General features: G+C 41.9%; 1 protein-coding gene across 1 annotated transcript in view; it reads right to left on the reverse strand.

Annotated features, from left to right (window-relative positions):
* STAC (SH3 and cysteine rich domain) overlaps positions 1–15,765 on the reverse strand; it is a 76,658-nt gene that overhangs the window by 20,758 nt on the left and 40,135 nt on the right. The window contains exons 3-6 of the mRNA XM_075140738.1: positions 9,784–9,884; positions 7,646–7,727; positions 5,770–5,885; positions 1,300–1,381 (exon numbers count right to left, since the gene is read on the reverse strand). Of these exons, the coding sequence (XP_074996839.1) occupies positions 1,300–1,381; positions 5,770–5,885; positions 7,646–7,727; positions 9,784–9,884 (381 nt within the window). The remainder of the gene's footprint in view (positions 1–1,299; positions 1,382–5,769; positions 5,886–7,645; positions 7,728–9,783; positions 9,885–15,765) is intronic.

Consider the following 15,765-nt stretch of genomic DNA (forward strand, 5'->3'; position numbering starts at 1 on the left):
GGTTTGACACATGCTGAGTTTTTAAACTAATCTCTTTGAGTAAGTTCCTTGAATGTCTCTCAGTGCATTCAGTGAATGCAGATCTCAGAGAAAAAAAGTTTCTTTAGGTTTCAGAAATGAAACTACTGATCGACAATGAAATAAAAAGTTATCTGAAAACTCAAACAGGGCCAAATTAATCTCAGGTGGGCAGGATTAAACAATGTGAAGCAGACTGAATTCTTTATCTTTAACCAGGTCAGGTCAACCTGCACTTGCAAGGCAGAAAACCTAAATAAATTCAGGAGAAAGCAGATAACATAGATGAGATGTTCACAAAACGAGAGGGAGGAAATGACTGAACACAGTGCGAAGTGACAGGACCAAGAGGGGAGGAAAGGAATAAGGAGGTAGCATAAAATGGGAATGGACAGCTGAAGCTGGCGTTTCACCTACGTGAATTGCTAGCGGCATCTAAGGAGCACTGGGGGTCTAACAGAAGAAAACTATGCTCACTGTGATTTATTTTTGTAGTGTACATCTCATGTGAGATTCAGCAAAGCAGCCTTCAGGTGCTGTTAGAGAAGTTGCTCTGATGGCCTGGGCCTGAAGTTTTGCTTAGTGCTCCAAAGTACTCATTACTTCCCTCACCATGACTGAATTCAAGAACAGGTCACAAACACCATCCCTCAGTGGCTGAGATTTCATTACTAAGTGCTCAATTGGTATGATGGTCTCAAAATCCCATCATATCAATGCTGTAAAAACATTACTCTTGTACTGCAAGCAGGCAAAAGAATTGGGCTATTAATATTACCGGGCACATACTATAGTTGTACTAAGAAGCTGCGATTATAATCAGGATTCATTGTGTTAGATATTTTACAGACATATGGATATTATATGATTCATTTCCTGTCCCAAAGAGATTATGGTATACAGAGACATGTAGACAAATCAAACATATGGAAGAGAAAGTAAGTATTATTTTTGTTCCACTCTGCCAATGTGGAACCGAAGCATGTTAAGTGATCAGTCTACAGTCATGTTCATGAAGAATAGGAGATAAGGAATGGACCCGAACCTTGTCCAGTGTCAGGTCTGGACACAACAAATTAAGAAAACTGGTGGCTTGGATTTAATCTGAATGGCAAAAAGCATTCCCCAAATTTTTGCACCAACTACATGCCCCACTCACCTCCCACTTTGAAAACCAGAATGCTGCTAAAACGTGGACATGCCATAAAAAAAAGTCTGAAATAATAGATTGTACACAGGCCTATATGTTTGAAGATGATATCCTGGCCCGGCAGCACTCACCGCTGTTGCTGCGTTTCCTGCTTATGTCAAGGGTGCCTGCAGAGCTATCGCCTTCCTCAGGAACTTCTGCCAGGTCAGCTGTCTGCAGGGACAGAAAGAGCAGATGAGACGGGATAAGCCAGAAAAAGCGAGCGATGAGGTGAAATAAGACCACACAAGGGAATGTGGTACTTGGGTGCTATCAGAACAGAGCAAGTCAGCCTAACGGGATTGCAGAAAATATTGTATCTGGTGATGCACAACAAATAACTACTTCACAGGGAGCAGTGAAAGCTCAGAAAGAACTCCAGACCAAGTTTCCAGTCTGAAGTACAAAAGATTTCTGCAGTATAAAGCGAAGTGAAAGTTAAGGAACAAAGGATTATGTTAAACAATGTGGTTCTCTGTATAAAATAGAGGGGGCTTTGGGGAATTTGTAGATCCTGCAGGTATACTAAATAGCTGTCTACCAAGGAGACTGGACATTAATTGAAATTATTGACTATTAATTTATTAACCCTGAATACATTATTCAATAAAATAACTGTAATGTAAGGGTGATTTTAATTCTGTTAACATGCTGTGAAAGAAGGAGCTGGAGTGTATGGAGTTGGTGAAGTCAGTCTTTAAATATCTGCCCTCACTTTCTTTTTAAACAGTCATCTGGCTGGTATGGTTAGGGAAAAATGAAACCCAAATGTTGTTATAAGAACTACTATGATTTCTTATTTGTACCATATTAATGTCAATCATGATTAGGGACCCATTGTTCTAGGGTGTAGGAAAACGTGGGATGACACAATCCCAAGGCTCAGAAGTATACTCTGCATAAAGCACCGGATTCCTTGGTTGGGTAGCTGGCTTCTCCGTGTATAGCCCAACGGGAACCAGGAGCTGCTCCAAACAGCTCTGTCCGAATCTGACCTTACGGAGCTTCAGTTTCTGAACTCTCCACACATGACTTCTTTTGGGTAAAATGTCTTTTATAACCATAAAAATACCAAACATTGAATTTGAGTCAGGTGCTCTCTAATGGGAAAAACTGTAAATCCTTATAAGCTCCTAAGCTTTATTTACTTGTTAACAGGATTTTAAGACACATGGAAGGATTTAACTTAATTGTTCCATGACACTCTAGAATTATACTGTACACATAGCTCTGTCCATTGTTTTGCAGACCTTTGCCTGCGTTACAGGAAGAAAAGCCAAACAAGGAACCTTCACTGCCTTTGTTCAGGGAGTACAAAATCTGAATTGCTTTGCAGATTTTTATATGTTTTTTTCCTTTTACTAGTGTTGACAACAAAGCTTTTTTAGAAAATACTTTGACAATTTTATTTCCCCTATCTAGTACTTTGCTAGCTACTTCTCCATCCAAGGATACTAAAGAACAAAGAGGTTAAAAGTAGATTTATGCCACAGGTGTCTCGTGGTTATCTTGCTTCCCTTGCCATTTTAAGAGCCTTCTCTTTACTCCTCTGTTACGCCTGGGTTTTAGACTCAGCCTTTTGTAGCATTTCATGCTTGTCTTGCATCTTGCACAAATGGGTCACCCCTGCATGAGAAGGCACGGCAATAGCAATGCTAACACGGAGTCAGTGTAGAGCATATCTAGGGATTTCTGGTTGCTGGGTGAGAAAAGGAAAGACTGGCTTTGTAGAATTAGTAAGTCCCAGCTATTTTTCAGCTCATTGCTATGGCGTGTTCCTCAGTCTTCATAGACTAGCTTCATAATTGCTGATTAGCTTCGTATTTTGTTGGGTACTACTGCATATGGGATGTGCAATAACTGTCTCTTCAGTATATACCTCATCCAAAACCTCCTGAAGTAACCTCAGTTACCTTTAATGATTTTTCAGTCAAGAGCTATATGACAAATGGTCTAATAGAAATTACAGAGGTACAAAGCTGCTTGTGAGAGGAGCTGATCCACAAAAAACTAAAAAGATCTGGAATCACATTTACATCACCTCAAGTGACTTTCTGTATAAATGTGGGTTGCAGAAGCACATTTTTGAAGGAAGCAGTAGGTAGTAAATCTGGAGCATATGGCCACTTTCTTTTACGGGAAATGCAGAATCCAGGCTGAAAAATCACAGTGGGTCGTCCACACTGCTCAGTCATGTTAAAAATATCATGGCTAGTCCAGAGCAAGAGGGTTATTGCTGCTCTGTGCAGAGACATGAACTGCAATCCTGGAAGCTTCATGGCTGCAGAGGCAGGGCACAGCTCTTAGGCTAGCTGCCTTTGCTTTTAACTACCTTAGCAGAAGCAGCTATGCTGCTCTGACCCAGAGCAAGCCCTTTGACAGCTTGGACACCACCTGCGAGGTGCAGTAGCATCCCAGGTGTCACCATGTCCCTAGTGACCTTGTTTTTGTCACATGGCAGAACCTTGAAGAACTTCCCAGCTCCCGGGGCTGGGGCAGGGCCCAGCCGCAAAGCCTCAGTGCTGTTGAGAGCCTCACAGCTGCATTGCTGCTTCTGCATTGAGAGGAGCAGAGCAGCATGGAAGTGAGGACCACTGGGGAAAAATCTTAGTCCCTGTGTGTTATTAACTGCACATGTGCTACTAGCTCACATGCTCTGGTGCATTTTCACCTGGGCTCTAAGGGCTCTGTGTCACGTCCCTGCTCTGGTCACTGGTCAGCACCTGCTCCTGGGACACACATCAGAGTTGTAAAGCTCCGTGGCCTCATCATTTGGATCAGGGTTGTGTCTGCCCCTGTTTTTTATCCTTGTCTCAATCCACAGGCTTGCACTGGCAGAAGTTATGGTTTCATATATCTGTTTATTCAGTTCCCTAATGTTTTCTATTTTCTGTATGCTGACACGTGTTATATTCTCTCTCAGCCTCAATACCCTGGAGAAATTCCCATAATGAACTTGCGTTCCTCATTCTACACCCACATCCCACGTAGTTATGATCAGCTCCCTAGGGCAAGATGACACAGCATTCGTGATTTCTACTCTTGAGTTGTCATTCATAATTCAACATAATGCTTTATTGATTTAGAAAGCAATAATTACATTTGTAGAACTTCTGTTTCAAGGTAAATTAAATAATTGAAAGAAAGAACTGTAATCACAATGCGACAGGTGGTAGAGTCATTTTGGGTTTTAAACAAGACTAGAAATTACCAAATTCCTTTTAAGGTACAAACAAGGGTGGATAGAGGACATGTCCTTTAATAACTCCCTTGCAGATTTCACTTAGTTCTCGTTTAAATTTGTCTGTCTTCTTTCCTATCTGACACAAACGAATGTCTGTTTAGAGGCCACTTATAGCACCTGAGGTTACAGTTCAGCCATGTGAGTGAGCATACATTTAAGAGCCAGGGAGATGTTGTACCAAACATAAACAGATTTGAGCACAACTTTAAATTAAACATGTAAGTATTTGCTCTGAGGCCTGGAGACCAAGTCTCATCATGTCTCTGTGCTTGGTGATTTTTATTCTGAGGTGAGTGCAGGAGAGATTGTCAGATAATGTGGGTCTGATTTTTAGACATGACAATCAGCTTTAGCCTCCAGTGTATTCAGGTGTGATTTTTTTTTGGAGGGGAGGGGGGGCCAGGAGGATTTCTTGGGAAAAAAGAGAGCCCCAAGCACAGGCTTAAGTGCCTTTTTATGAGAGGTAAGAGGGTATGAAACATTCTTTCGACATCATGCATGAGCTCCTGATCTCATGGGTCCCAATACTGTTGAAATAACCATTTCTGTAAGGAAGAAATTGGTAAGAGTTATTGTTGAGCTGGTATGGATTTAGCAAAGGCAGGGCTAAGGGAATTATCATTTCCCTTGTCCTCCTTCTCCAGCTCTTCTGCCATGGTCCTGAAGAAGTGACTGTTATGATAGGAGAAAGTGAATGACAAGAATTAACATGAAGGTGAAAATCTCCCTGTCTGGATATAGTAAGCTGAGCACACCTGCCTGTATTTGAGTTTTGGAGAGAGGAGCCCCACTCTGTGATGCCGCCCTCCTGAGTCTACACTGTGCAGGGGTGGAGGTGCCAGTCCATTGCCTTGTTGCAACAGTAGTGGCTTAATTTTGGCTGGGCTTGTACTGTGGAGCTTGTACTTTTAAATTTAGGCTCTGAGGACTCCAATTCATCGCTATCACTTGTATGAAGGGTAAATGCCCACCACCACCAAGAGGCAGTATGCGTCTACTCCAGCATGACAGTTAAGTATCTCTGTTCCACTTTTACACAGATATGCAAAATCAAAAGAATATAATTTCCTTTTCCAACCCAATAAAAGAAGGTTATTAATTTGATTTGTATTTTTCTCTTTTTCTCAAGAATCTAAAAGATACTTAAAACCTGGGTTTTAAAATAACGTGTTTCCTGATCTCATTTTGCAAGCTGGGAGTGAGATTTTTTTTTTTACAGTTTGAAATACAAGTTTTGTGAACTCTGATACAAACTCCTGTGAATGAGTATCTGTTGCTCCTCCACAAAGAAAATGGAAGAAAGAGGCGAGATACTTACAGAGTTTCTGTTGGGAGAGTCAGACCCACTTCCAGAACTGCCCTTTTTGGTTTTCTGAGCTAAGGAAGTTCCAAAGCGGAGAGTTTCATACACAGGGTCAACCTTATTTCCACAGGCTGCAACAGAAGGAGCAAAACATGCATTAATCCCTTGAAGATATTTCTGGTCATGTTCCTGCTCCACTTAGAGAAACACCTGTCTCTACCAACATGTTGGGGTGTATGCTTAGACACAAGTTGAGAGACTATTCTGATAAAAAGTGTGTGATGAACTTAGTGGAATTGGCTTTTGCTAGCAATGTTCTGCTGCCTCTCTGCTCCCATAAAGATCATTCTCCTCTCATACAGGCTCTTCGGGTCCCAGCCATTGCCTTGTCTCTCTTCACCTGCCATCCTCCTTCTCTAATCACCACTGATGCTGCCTACACTGAGGTAAGGAAGACAAAATATCAGGAGGCTTTAATCCATGTTTGCTGCCTGTTCCTACCACTGACCTCTTGAACTGCTCTCAACAGTAGATGCTTGATGGGAAAAAACCCTGCACTGTGCCTGAGCATCCTTGTGGTATGAGTGGGCCATCACCTTTATCCATCTACCCTCACAGTGCTACTACTTGGCTTATTTGGATAAACAGGATGGCCTGGACCTTCTTGAAAGATACTGACATCCCCACTGTGGGGCCATATGTGTTCTGGAGGCAGGTGTGAGTAGGTACCTGCTGTTGGGAATGTGCTCCAGGTTGCTCAGCTCAGTCTAGGGGTAGCCAGAAAGGCCACCATCCCCAGTGGCGCATGTCCGTTCAATTCTCACTCCCACTCTCCGTTATAGCTGGCCCCAAAGTCATCTCCCATGGCAGAGAAATGTGTGTCTTCATCAATTGGCATGAGCAAATCCAGTTCAAATCCTCTTCTACATACTGCATTTTTAGACCTTAGCCTCCCTTGCAGTACAAGGCAGTAGACACGTACAATACAGTACATTTGTAGCACTGTGTAGAAGAAGGAAAATTTTGGCCAAAGTACTGAGAAAATACATGGGATTTTGAATTTTGATGAGAGCAAAGCACACCTCATTTTTTAGCTAGAGTTTGTTCAAAATGTTTCTATTACTTCTGACAAAAATGGCGAATGTTTTTTAGAAAGAGAAACTTAGATGAAATCCATGTAATTAACTTTTTTTTTTGTTGGTTGTCAAAAACAACAAAGTAAATGTCCTCAAAGAAGTAATTTTAAACTGACTGCCTAGTTTTGGCTTTCATTTTTTGTACTGCCAGTCTTGCCTGGTCAGAGTGCTGGTGGGGAGAAATATTCTCCATAATCAACTCAACTTGTCCATTTCAAAATGTTTCTTTTCAGGAATTTGGTATTACAGTGAGCAAAATCTGGTCTTTTAAGTACTCGGCAAAGTGTAGACATAGTCAATAAGGAAAAATATGAGGAAAGTAAGAAGTGTGGGTGAAAAAGGACAGGAACCTAGCAAAGTCCCTCAAAAGCCAGACCAGTGGTTTGAATGCCTCCCGCTGTTTTGATCTCTCTGTCTTTTATCTGCTTCTTCCCAGCTCAGACCTTCACCTCAATATTCCAGTGTTCCCTCCCTTTTAAGTTCCTACCTTGAGCTCAGGTAGTTATTATTATAAACAGGGTGATTACTAAGAGGTTATATGTACGGGGTTTTGAGTGAAATGCACAATAAACACACCCTCTCCTCTTCCAGCTTTGTATCTTTGAAGTGGTCCTTTCCTGAGATGGCAGAAGGACATCCAGTCACCGAAAGGAGCTGGAAGGCTGCTGAGGGTAAATACCACGGCTGGAAGTCTGCCGCTGCTGTTGCAGAGCACTGCCAAAAGGAGACTGAATGGAAAAGCAATCAAAACCTACCAATAGGCATCACTTCTTTGATGCAGCCAAACTGTTCATGAATGAGCAGTGGTGAGCTGTAGTACCGTCGAAATCCCTTTGGCTGGAGGGAGAGAAAGCAAAAACAAATGAAGTGCATTGCTGTCATGACTGACGTATAGAAATAACCTCAGCTCTTCAGCTAGTGGTGTAACAGTGTGGCGAGGTTGGAAATTTGCCTCCTGTTTTTGAGTCACTGTGGGGTTTATAGATCAGGGATTTATTTGATTTTTCTCCTGGAAAAAAACAATTTCCCGTACTTATGTGGAAGGAGGAGGGACTCATTTTCAGCCCCCCTTTTTCTTTTGTCTTACATAAAAGCAGCACTAATTAATGGCAGCAGAAGTGCTGAATCATTAGAGGTTCTGGGAAGTTTCCCTCTCCCTTTCTTCTTATGTAATGTGAATTTGCATTGTTTTGCATTTGCTAAACATGCGACTATTCTTCCCTACCCTAACTCCAAATCCTCACGTTCCCACATATGCACTTGTGAAACCCAAGGAATTTAGAGCCTTTCTATAGGTTTTTCTAAGTTTGATGCTGACTGACTGCAGCTTCCACTGCTTTTTTGTCTTGTAAGGTCAAAGAACTCCCCAAGGCGTCACCAGATGAGTACCCAAAATGAAGGTGCTAACATCTAAGTCTTTGGAAATACCCTTCAAGATATCAGAGATTGACAAACGGTCACTCAGATTTCTAATCTTTGCAGGCTGTGGGATCTTCCAGTCACAGTGAGAAGTGTGAAAGCCTTTTGGGGATGTGCATATTTTCTGTGTCCCATGTTCAGTATACACCAAAAAATGATAGGCAACTACTTCTTTTGCTAATGAGCTGCAGTATAGATTGAGAAGGAATGAGGGGATTGATAAATTTGGTTTCTTAGAGGAATAAATTCCAGATTCCCCAGCCTCAGTTTGCCCCCAAACAAACTAGATCCAGACACAACATGAGCTCATAAAACTCCCATGACTTTGCTGGACAACTTCCTGCTGTAAATTTGGCATCTACTTTTCTGCTTTTTTAAAATAGTGACCACAAGAGCTGAGGCTGGAATCAAGGAATGTGTGAAACAATTCATGTGATTTAATATTTGGCTTGTCCAAGGCTTGCAATGAGGTCATTCAGCTCTTCACAGACCTAATTCCTATATGGTTACGATTATGGTTTAAATGCGTAAAGATTTGCCTCAGGTTTTTAAACAACAACAGCATTCACTGAATACTTTTGGAAAGAAAAGATCTTTCCAGGGACAGGTGGGTTTTCTAGCCCTTTTGAAGTCAATGCTTGCATTTTTTTCATCATTTAACACAGTGAACTTGTTTGGGTTTAGCTCGTATTTGTCTCAGGTGCCTTCAGGTTGCAACCAATCTGAGAATATCTGAAACATGAATATTCCATTTTCATATTCCAAATGGTCATTTTTCCGAGTTCTTTGTCTAGGAGTAACCAAAAGAACCATATTCCCCTGAAAGACACCAAGTTGGGTTAGAATCGTCTCATACGCAGTGTCCTGCCTTTGCCAGTAATGAGAATTTGCTGCTCAGAAGGTGACCTGGGCACTAAGATGCTGTGTCCATACAGGGGTAGGTCTCCTCCCAGCCTCTCCTACTAAGAGACCGCTTCAAACTCTGTTATGTCTCACTGTGAGGTATCCTTTGGTTTTCTTTCTAAGATGAATTACAGTTTTTCTTCAAGCCCTAACAGTGGGAAAAAAAAAACCCGTAACTTGAAGGATTTTTCATTTGTTAAGCTCCATTGAAATATTTTGACTAATTTATAGCATTCCTTGAGAGATTTACACTACAGCAAGCGCAGTTTAAATCAAGGGAATTAATTCTGTTATTTAGCTAAATTTGGATTATGTAACTGTATTTTCACATCCACAATGCAGACTAGATTTGTATTTCATTCTTGTTTAGGTTTTTGAGTAGCAGCAATTGCCCAAATTGATAATAGGGCACCGCTTGGCTTTAGTTTTCCCACCTCAGTAAAGTGACCTGGTGTCAGCTGTGTTAATGCACCATCTAAATGCCAGCCAGGGGCTCAGGCATACAAAGCAAGTGGCTCCAGCACAAGCTGGTGCCTCCCACCACACCTGCTACCCTGAGCTGCTGACTTACCAGCTTGCCCATGCAACGCTGTTGTCCAATACTGTCTACGCACTTGTGGTGGATGCTCATCTTACAAGCCTTGCAGCGCAGTCCGTGCTTAGCGTTTGTCCCTGTGAAATGCATGGAAATGTTTTAATTAGACAAAATCAATAGTTTCCATGCATTTAACAAATGACCTGAAAGAACTGATGGGGAGGTCAGTTGCAGTAGAGTAAATATTGACAGCATTCTTTCCCTTGCTTATGTTTTTTAATATACATTTATACATTCATTTTCTTTACAGCCTCTCCGTTTTAGGCATTTTTCCCCCAGGCTCGTTCCTAGGCTATCGCTGCCTTCAGATACATATTGGATTATGCTCTGTTGTATGATAGTCTTATCAACGAAGTCTCTGCCTCATGAACATCAAGCAAAACCCCTTTGCTATTGTGAAAGGGCTTGGCATGACAGCCGTGCATGGCTGAGGGAGCCACTGAAGGAGCACCCAGGCTCTGGAGCCGCCCTGGGGAGCCAGGCCATCAGTGGAGGGCCAGGTTTTGTGGGTGAGAGGTAGCTCCAGGGGTGTGTGAGAGGGTTAAGCCAGCTCTCTTACCTTTGCCCACCCATGCACCTGGGGACTGCTGCTCTCACCTCCCTGGGCCAGTGCTCAGAGGGTGCAGAAAGGGCTCCCTGCACATCCCTGAGTGGGGCAGTGAGGATGCCATGAGTCCGACCTTGCTCTCCTTCACTGGCAGTGGAAAAGTTCAGTGCCGCAGGTAGGGGAGCTGCAGGAGAAATTTTGCCTTACAGAAGCAGACTTCTCCCACTTGGACACAGTAGATCTGCATTATCTTCAAGGTGGACCTACTCTTAAATGACAGAGCTGAGTCTGTCTGCTTCCAGGCAGGAACAGTCACTCTTATTCATACACCTGTAAGACTTCCTAAACTACCCAGAATCAGTGAAGCTGCAGCAACTCTTTTATCCCCTTAGGACTGTACAAATGGAATGAGTAAACAACATGTCAGTTCATTATCATCTACTGTGAGAGTGAGTAAGAAACAAGGTAGTAAAAAAAACCCCCAAAACTTTTGACATTTTAACCAGCCCTCATTAGTCAGACATGATAGGAGTATTAGTCAGAAGGATACTGCATCTGAAAGTACTCGTGTAGCTCTTAGTTATTTGAGTAGTTAACTCCATGTACATGCTGCTGACTTCATTCAGTGAAATGCTACATCTGAAAGAAGCACTTCAGGGAAGGACTCATCAAGTTGGTGACAAAACCCGAGCCTTGACAGGACCGCTTTCAGGGGAAGGGGTTCCTGAAGTGGCCACTTTCAAGCCAGATAGAGGCAGGCTGGCGAGCTGGGGGCGGTTGCAGTGAGCCAGGCTCAGACGTTTCACTTCTGTGCTTCTTGTAGGACAGGGAACTGACATCTCCTCGCCTTCCTACTGGGACTGCTGGAGAGATGGGGAGTGAATGGGGTGCACCCCGCGGACTCCCATGGAGTGGGGTCAGCGCCTGTTCCCCGCTTGTTGCCTGCCCAGCCCCTCTCGGCTGAGCCAATGCACGGCGCCTCACTGCTCGGGTACGTGCAGACATCTAGCCTCGTTCCTGGGGTCTTTTTTCCTAGTAAACACAGGATTTACTAGAAAAACACATCCCTGTTTTTTTGTTTTTTTTTTCTGCATGGTTGCACTTGGATTACTGTGCTGTGAGGACTTTTTCAGTTATAGTTTCTTTTCAATAACACATGCTCAAACCAATATTGACTTCTGCGACTTTGTGCTTTTACTACTGATGATGAAATGCTGAATCACCCTTCCTGATGGTGAACAACTGACACAGGGAGAAAACAGGACTTCCTCCACATTTTTTTATTATATTGATAGGGTGTAATGAAAAAAAGGAAAATGACATCATGCTTTGCCTATACAGCACGTATTTAGCGTCAGTGCTTGCACTGGGTCTAATTCTCCTCTCACGCTGGTCTATACTGGCATAACTCTTACCTGCTTTACCAAGTTACTCCTGAGATTCAGCTGAAAAGGCAGACAGTCTCACAGTCCTTTCTGCTGGCTGTCTTATGCTCTTCCAGTCATTTTAGTGTTAACATTACAAGGTGGCTATTGCTCCTTACATGTTATAACCATGTCATCACAGAAGACACACATTTGTCAATATAACTGCGCATCCAAATGATGTGCAAAATGAATGCAAAGAATCTGTGCTACTTTCAAAAATCAAACCCCAACTTCTTCAAAACAGAAATCTGTGGTCATGTAAAAATGAGTAAGACAATAAATTACAAAAGAACACCACTATATTTCTATTGCTGAATGCCATTTGTTACCTGTAGGTAGGTAAGTAGGGCTTCAAAGAGAGGAGAAGTATTTCAGTCACACACTTGAGTCCACAAGAAGTCTTTGTAAATCAAAATGAAATTTCCTATAACTACCAAAAGCTTAAATCTTTAATTCATTGTAACTTCTGACTACTTGGTTTACTGTGGGACTAGGCAGCTTGGAAATAATTTGCATGTATCTCCCTGCCTCCCACTGAGGAATAACTAAAGGGCTTAAAGAAGAAGCATTTATTCTGTATTTACACTTAACTACCATATCTCAAGCTCTGAAAATGGCATTTCTACAAGACACATTTTGTTTTTTCCCAGGATAATTCTTTCTTCTTCAGTTTCTGATCTCCATCACACTAAATCAAGACTCCTCAGAGAATCATGGCTAAGCTATTTCAAAACTGCGTGCCAGAGATTAGACAATTACATATTGGCAACGTATCTGACCCAAAAGTTCCTGAGATTCAGAACTGAGGCACAGCCACAGCGCACAGTATGGAGAAGAACAGATCCACATTCAGTATAGGTGTAGATGAGACCAGGGTTTGACCCATTGCACCAGTTTTTGGCCTCCCATGTAAGCAAGCTTGTTGACTTTGCAGTTGCCTGAATGGGGCTGGTTTTGGAAGGCATCCTGGTAGTTTGAAATGGGGAAAAAGCAGGCAGAACATGGATCTTGCAAACAGGTTATGTAAAGCTGAGTGAGTACGGTGAGAGTCCTACAGTCATGCCAGTATAGGAGAGGTATTTCATTATGCCTGAAGTAGTGGCACAGGGTATAGCAATGTGTTGAAACATTATTTGCCAATAAATTCCCCCAGAGAGCATGAGAAAGCTAGGAATTTGGTCTGAACATATATGAAATAGTAGAAAATAAGTGGTATTAGTGACTAAAAGTAAAAAATTATGACGATGACAATAATAATAATAATAGCAATAACAACACCACCACAACGGGGCAGACTATTTGAGGGGAATTTGTATCATTTCACTTATCTGCCATAGGGTACCAGGGCTTGTTTGAAGTTGAAAGCCTCTCTGTGGTGTGCTTATTCCCACTGGGTTAATCTTTCTGTAGATTAAAGCATGGAGAAGGGGAAGAGTAAGGAGAGAGTTCACATTTGAGATGGCCACAGCAGTGTCTGGAAGTGGGAGTGTTCCTGCAGAAGTAGTGAAGTCTGGGATACTAGAACAGTCCCCTCAGGGACTTCTGCTGAACATACACTGATGACCTGCAAGCCTGACCATCACTCTCTTGTTTGCTTCCTGCCCCGCTAAATAGCTGACAGCCTGATTGCAGCCTACCATTTATTCCCATTAGCAGATATTCCCTATGCAAACCTTAAAGCACAGCTGGAAGCTACTGTATAAAGTACTCACTGAAATGTCTTGGCCCACCTGGAATCATTTCAATTTGTGGTGGATCAGAAATAGAGGAACTAAAGGCTTAGCAATTAAGTTAAACTTGGAGTACCCTAACTGCTTTTTTCTCTGGTTTTCGTTCAAAGAGGGAGTAGACTAACAGTTTTGATGGACTCTATGTTATTACCTTCAAAAAGAAATCATCCCTCCCACCCTCTTCTCCAAAGACCCTTAACTGAGGTTACTTAATCAAATTGTTAGATGCTGAGCATGCTAGAACAAAAGTTCTGCTCAGTCACTTTTGACTGCAGTCTAGGGATGTGATTGTCACTATTTTTATTAAGGCACGTTACTTCATTCACTGAACAGGGTGGACAGCATTCAATGAATGGGCAGCTCTATTCAATACTTCTTATTTACTTTCATCCGTCAGTGTGTGTCCTTAAGCATCATCTCTTGAGTACCATATTAGCCTAATTCCAAATACAAGGTGATTAATAGCCTCATGGGCTTTCCTATGGGCTCGCTGTCTTTGTCTCTTTATGCCTTGCAATATGAGCGTGTTTGCGAAAACTTGGATAGGATGGTTCCCCTTTGAGGGACTAATGGGTAAAACCGTCAGAGGTGTCACTAATACGGCACTATTTGGCCCAGATGCTGGCGTTTAAGTTGTAAAAATTGCAAGCTGCTAAAACTGGGGGTTTAGAATGGAAAGTACTGGACATGTTTAGCTGACTCGTAGTGCCTGTAAACATAACTGTCAATGTAGTCATGAAATTCATATAGGAAAAAACCACTCACACATACATTTGCACATATGTCCTCTGTGTCCTATGTATTAATGTATCTATTAATTATCTCACAGTCTGTAAAGGCTTATTCCCTTTGCAAATGAAAAAAACCAAAACTGACAAAAGAAACAGTGTTTCACTGGAAGCAAATGAGAAAATTTCTTGTCAGGATACCTGAGTAGCTCTTAAATAAACTTACAAATAAGGTTCTGCCACAGAGATTTTGTTCAGATACCACCTAATGCATCCAGACACCCAGCACTGGAAGGATGCATTGTTTTGAGAAATAGGTCATGTTTAATAACATCTTGCTAGAAATACTCTACGACTGGGTCAACCCTCATTTGAATACCTAAACCAGTGGCTAGGCTTTCCAGAACAGCCATGGAAAATTGAATCTTAAACTGTTCTGATAATCTGACCTTAAATACTACCAAAAGGACACACTGTATCACTTTTGTAAATCAGCCTTTTTTGGAGGAAGCCTAAATGGAAACAGAACACCTCAATATAGGTGAATGGAAAGGTTTGGAAGCAGACAGAGACAGAGGAGACAGGGCAGAATTTGATTCCAAGTCTTTATTTTATTTTATTTTATTTTATTTTCTTCAGTCTCTCCTATAAAAGTAATATAGTAACTACTCTACATTTCAGGAAAGTGACATTTATCCTAAGGAATGCAAATGAGAATTGTGTTTGTCACACACATGTGAAGGGAACCTTTATCATCCTCTTGGCCAGCACAGCTATGGCTGTAGCACTGTTGGCTCATGCTTTTTGCCAGTTGTTTAAGACTCAACATAAGATTAATCGCTGGAGAGGGAGAACGAGCCCTAAGCCTGGAGAAATTTGAAAGAAAACTGCAAATGTTGGTAACAACATGATGTTATGCTGACTGTATAAAGATAACTATATTAGGCATTTATGCTAAAGTGGGAAAAAAAAAAGGAGAGGGTAAAAAGATTCAGGTCTACAAAAGAGAGAAACAAGCATGGAAAGAGACACAGAGAGACTGTCACCTCCAGCTAATCCAGCTAAGACCCAACCGCTATTTTTTATCATTCCAGCTGAGAGGAACATGCCAGTCAGAAACTGTTTTGATTTAAAACTTTCATAAATAAATACATTTAAAATTACACATTTTCCATAGAACTTCAACTTCTGCCGTGGGAGGCTGATAAAAATAATGAGTGCCTTGCCCCTTTCTCCCCAAGCGCATTTGCAATTGTCACTAGAAAGCTGTCTCCATGCCAGAATTTATGGGAAATGGAGAATTTTAAGCAAGCTGGGCCAGTATTGTAGCAGTGAAGGGTTTAGGATGTCACCTTAGAAGGAGAAAGAAAAGTCCCTGAAATGGCACTGGTGCCCCTGCAGTCATCTCTAAGCCTTTGCGCAACCTCCTCTCCCGCCCCCTTCTTCATTTTTAATTAATTGTTTTTGCGTAAAAGCTCTGATGCTGAAAGGGAGACTATTTTTAAAAACTCCTCTATGGCTACTTC

The sequence above is a fragment of the Calonectris borealis genome, chromosome 2, assembly GCF_964195595.1.
Source record: "Calonectris borealis chromosome 2, bCalBor7.hap1.2, whole genome shotgun sequence".
Lineage (NCBI taxonomy): Eukaryota > Metazoa > Chordata > Aves > Procellariiformes > Procellariidae > Calonectris > Calonectris borealis.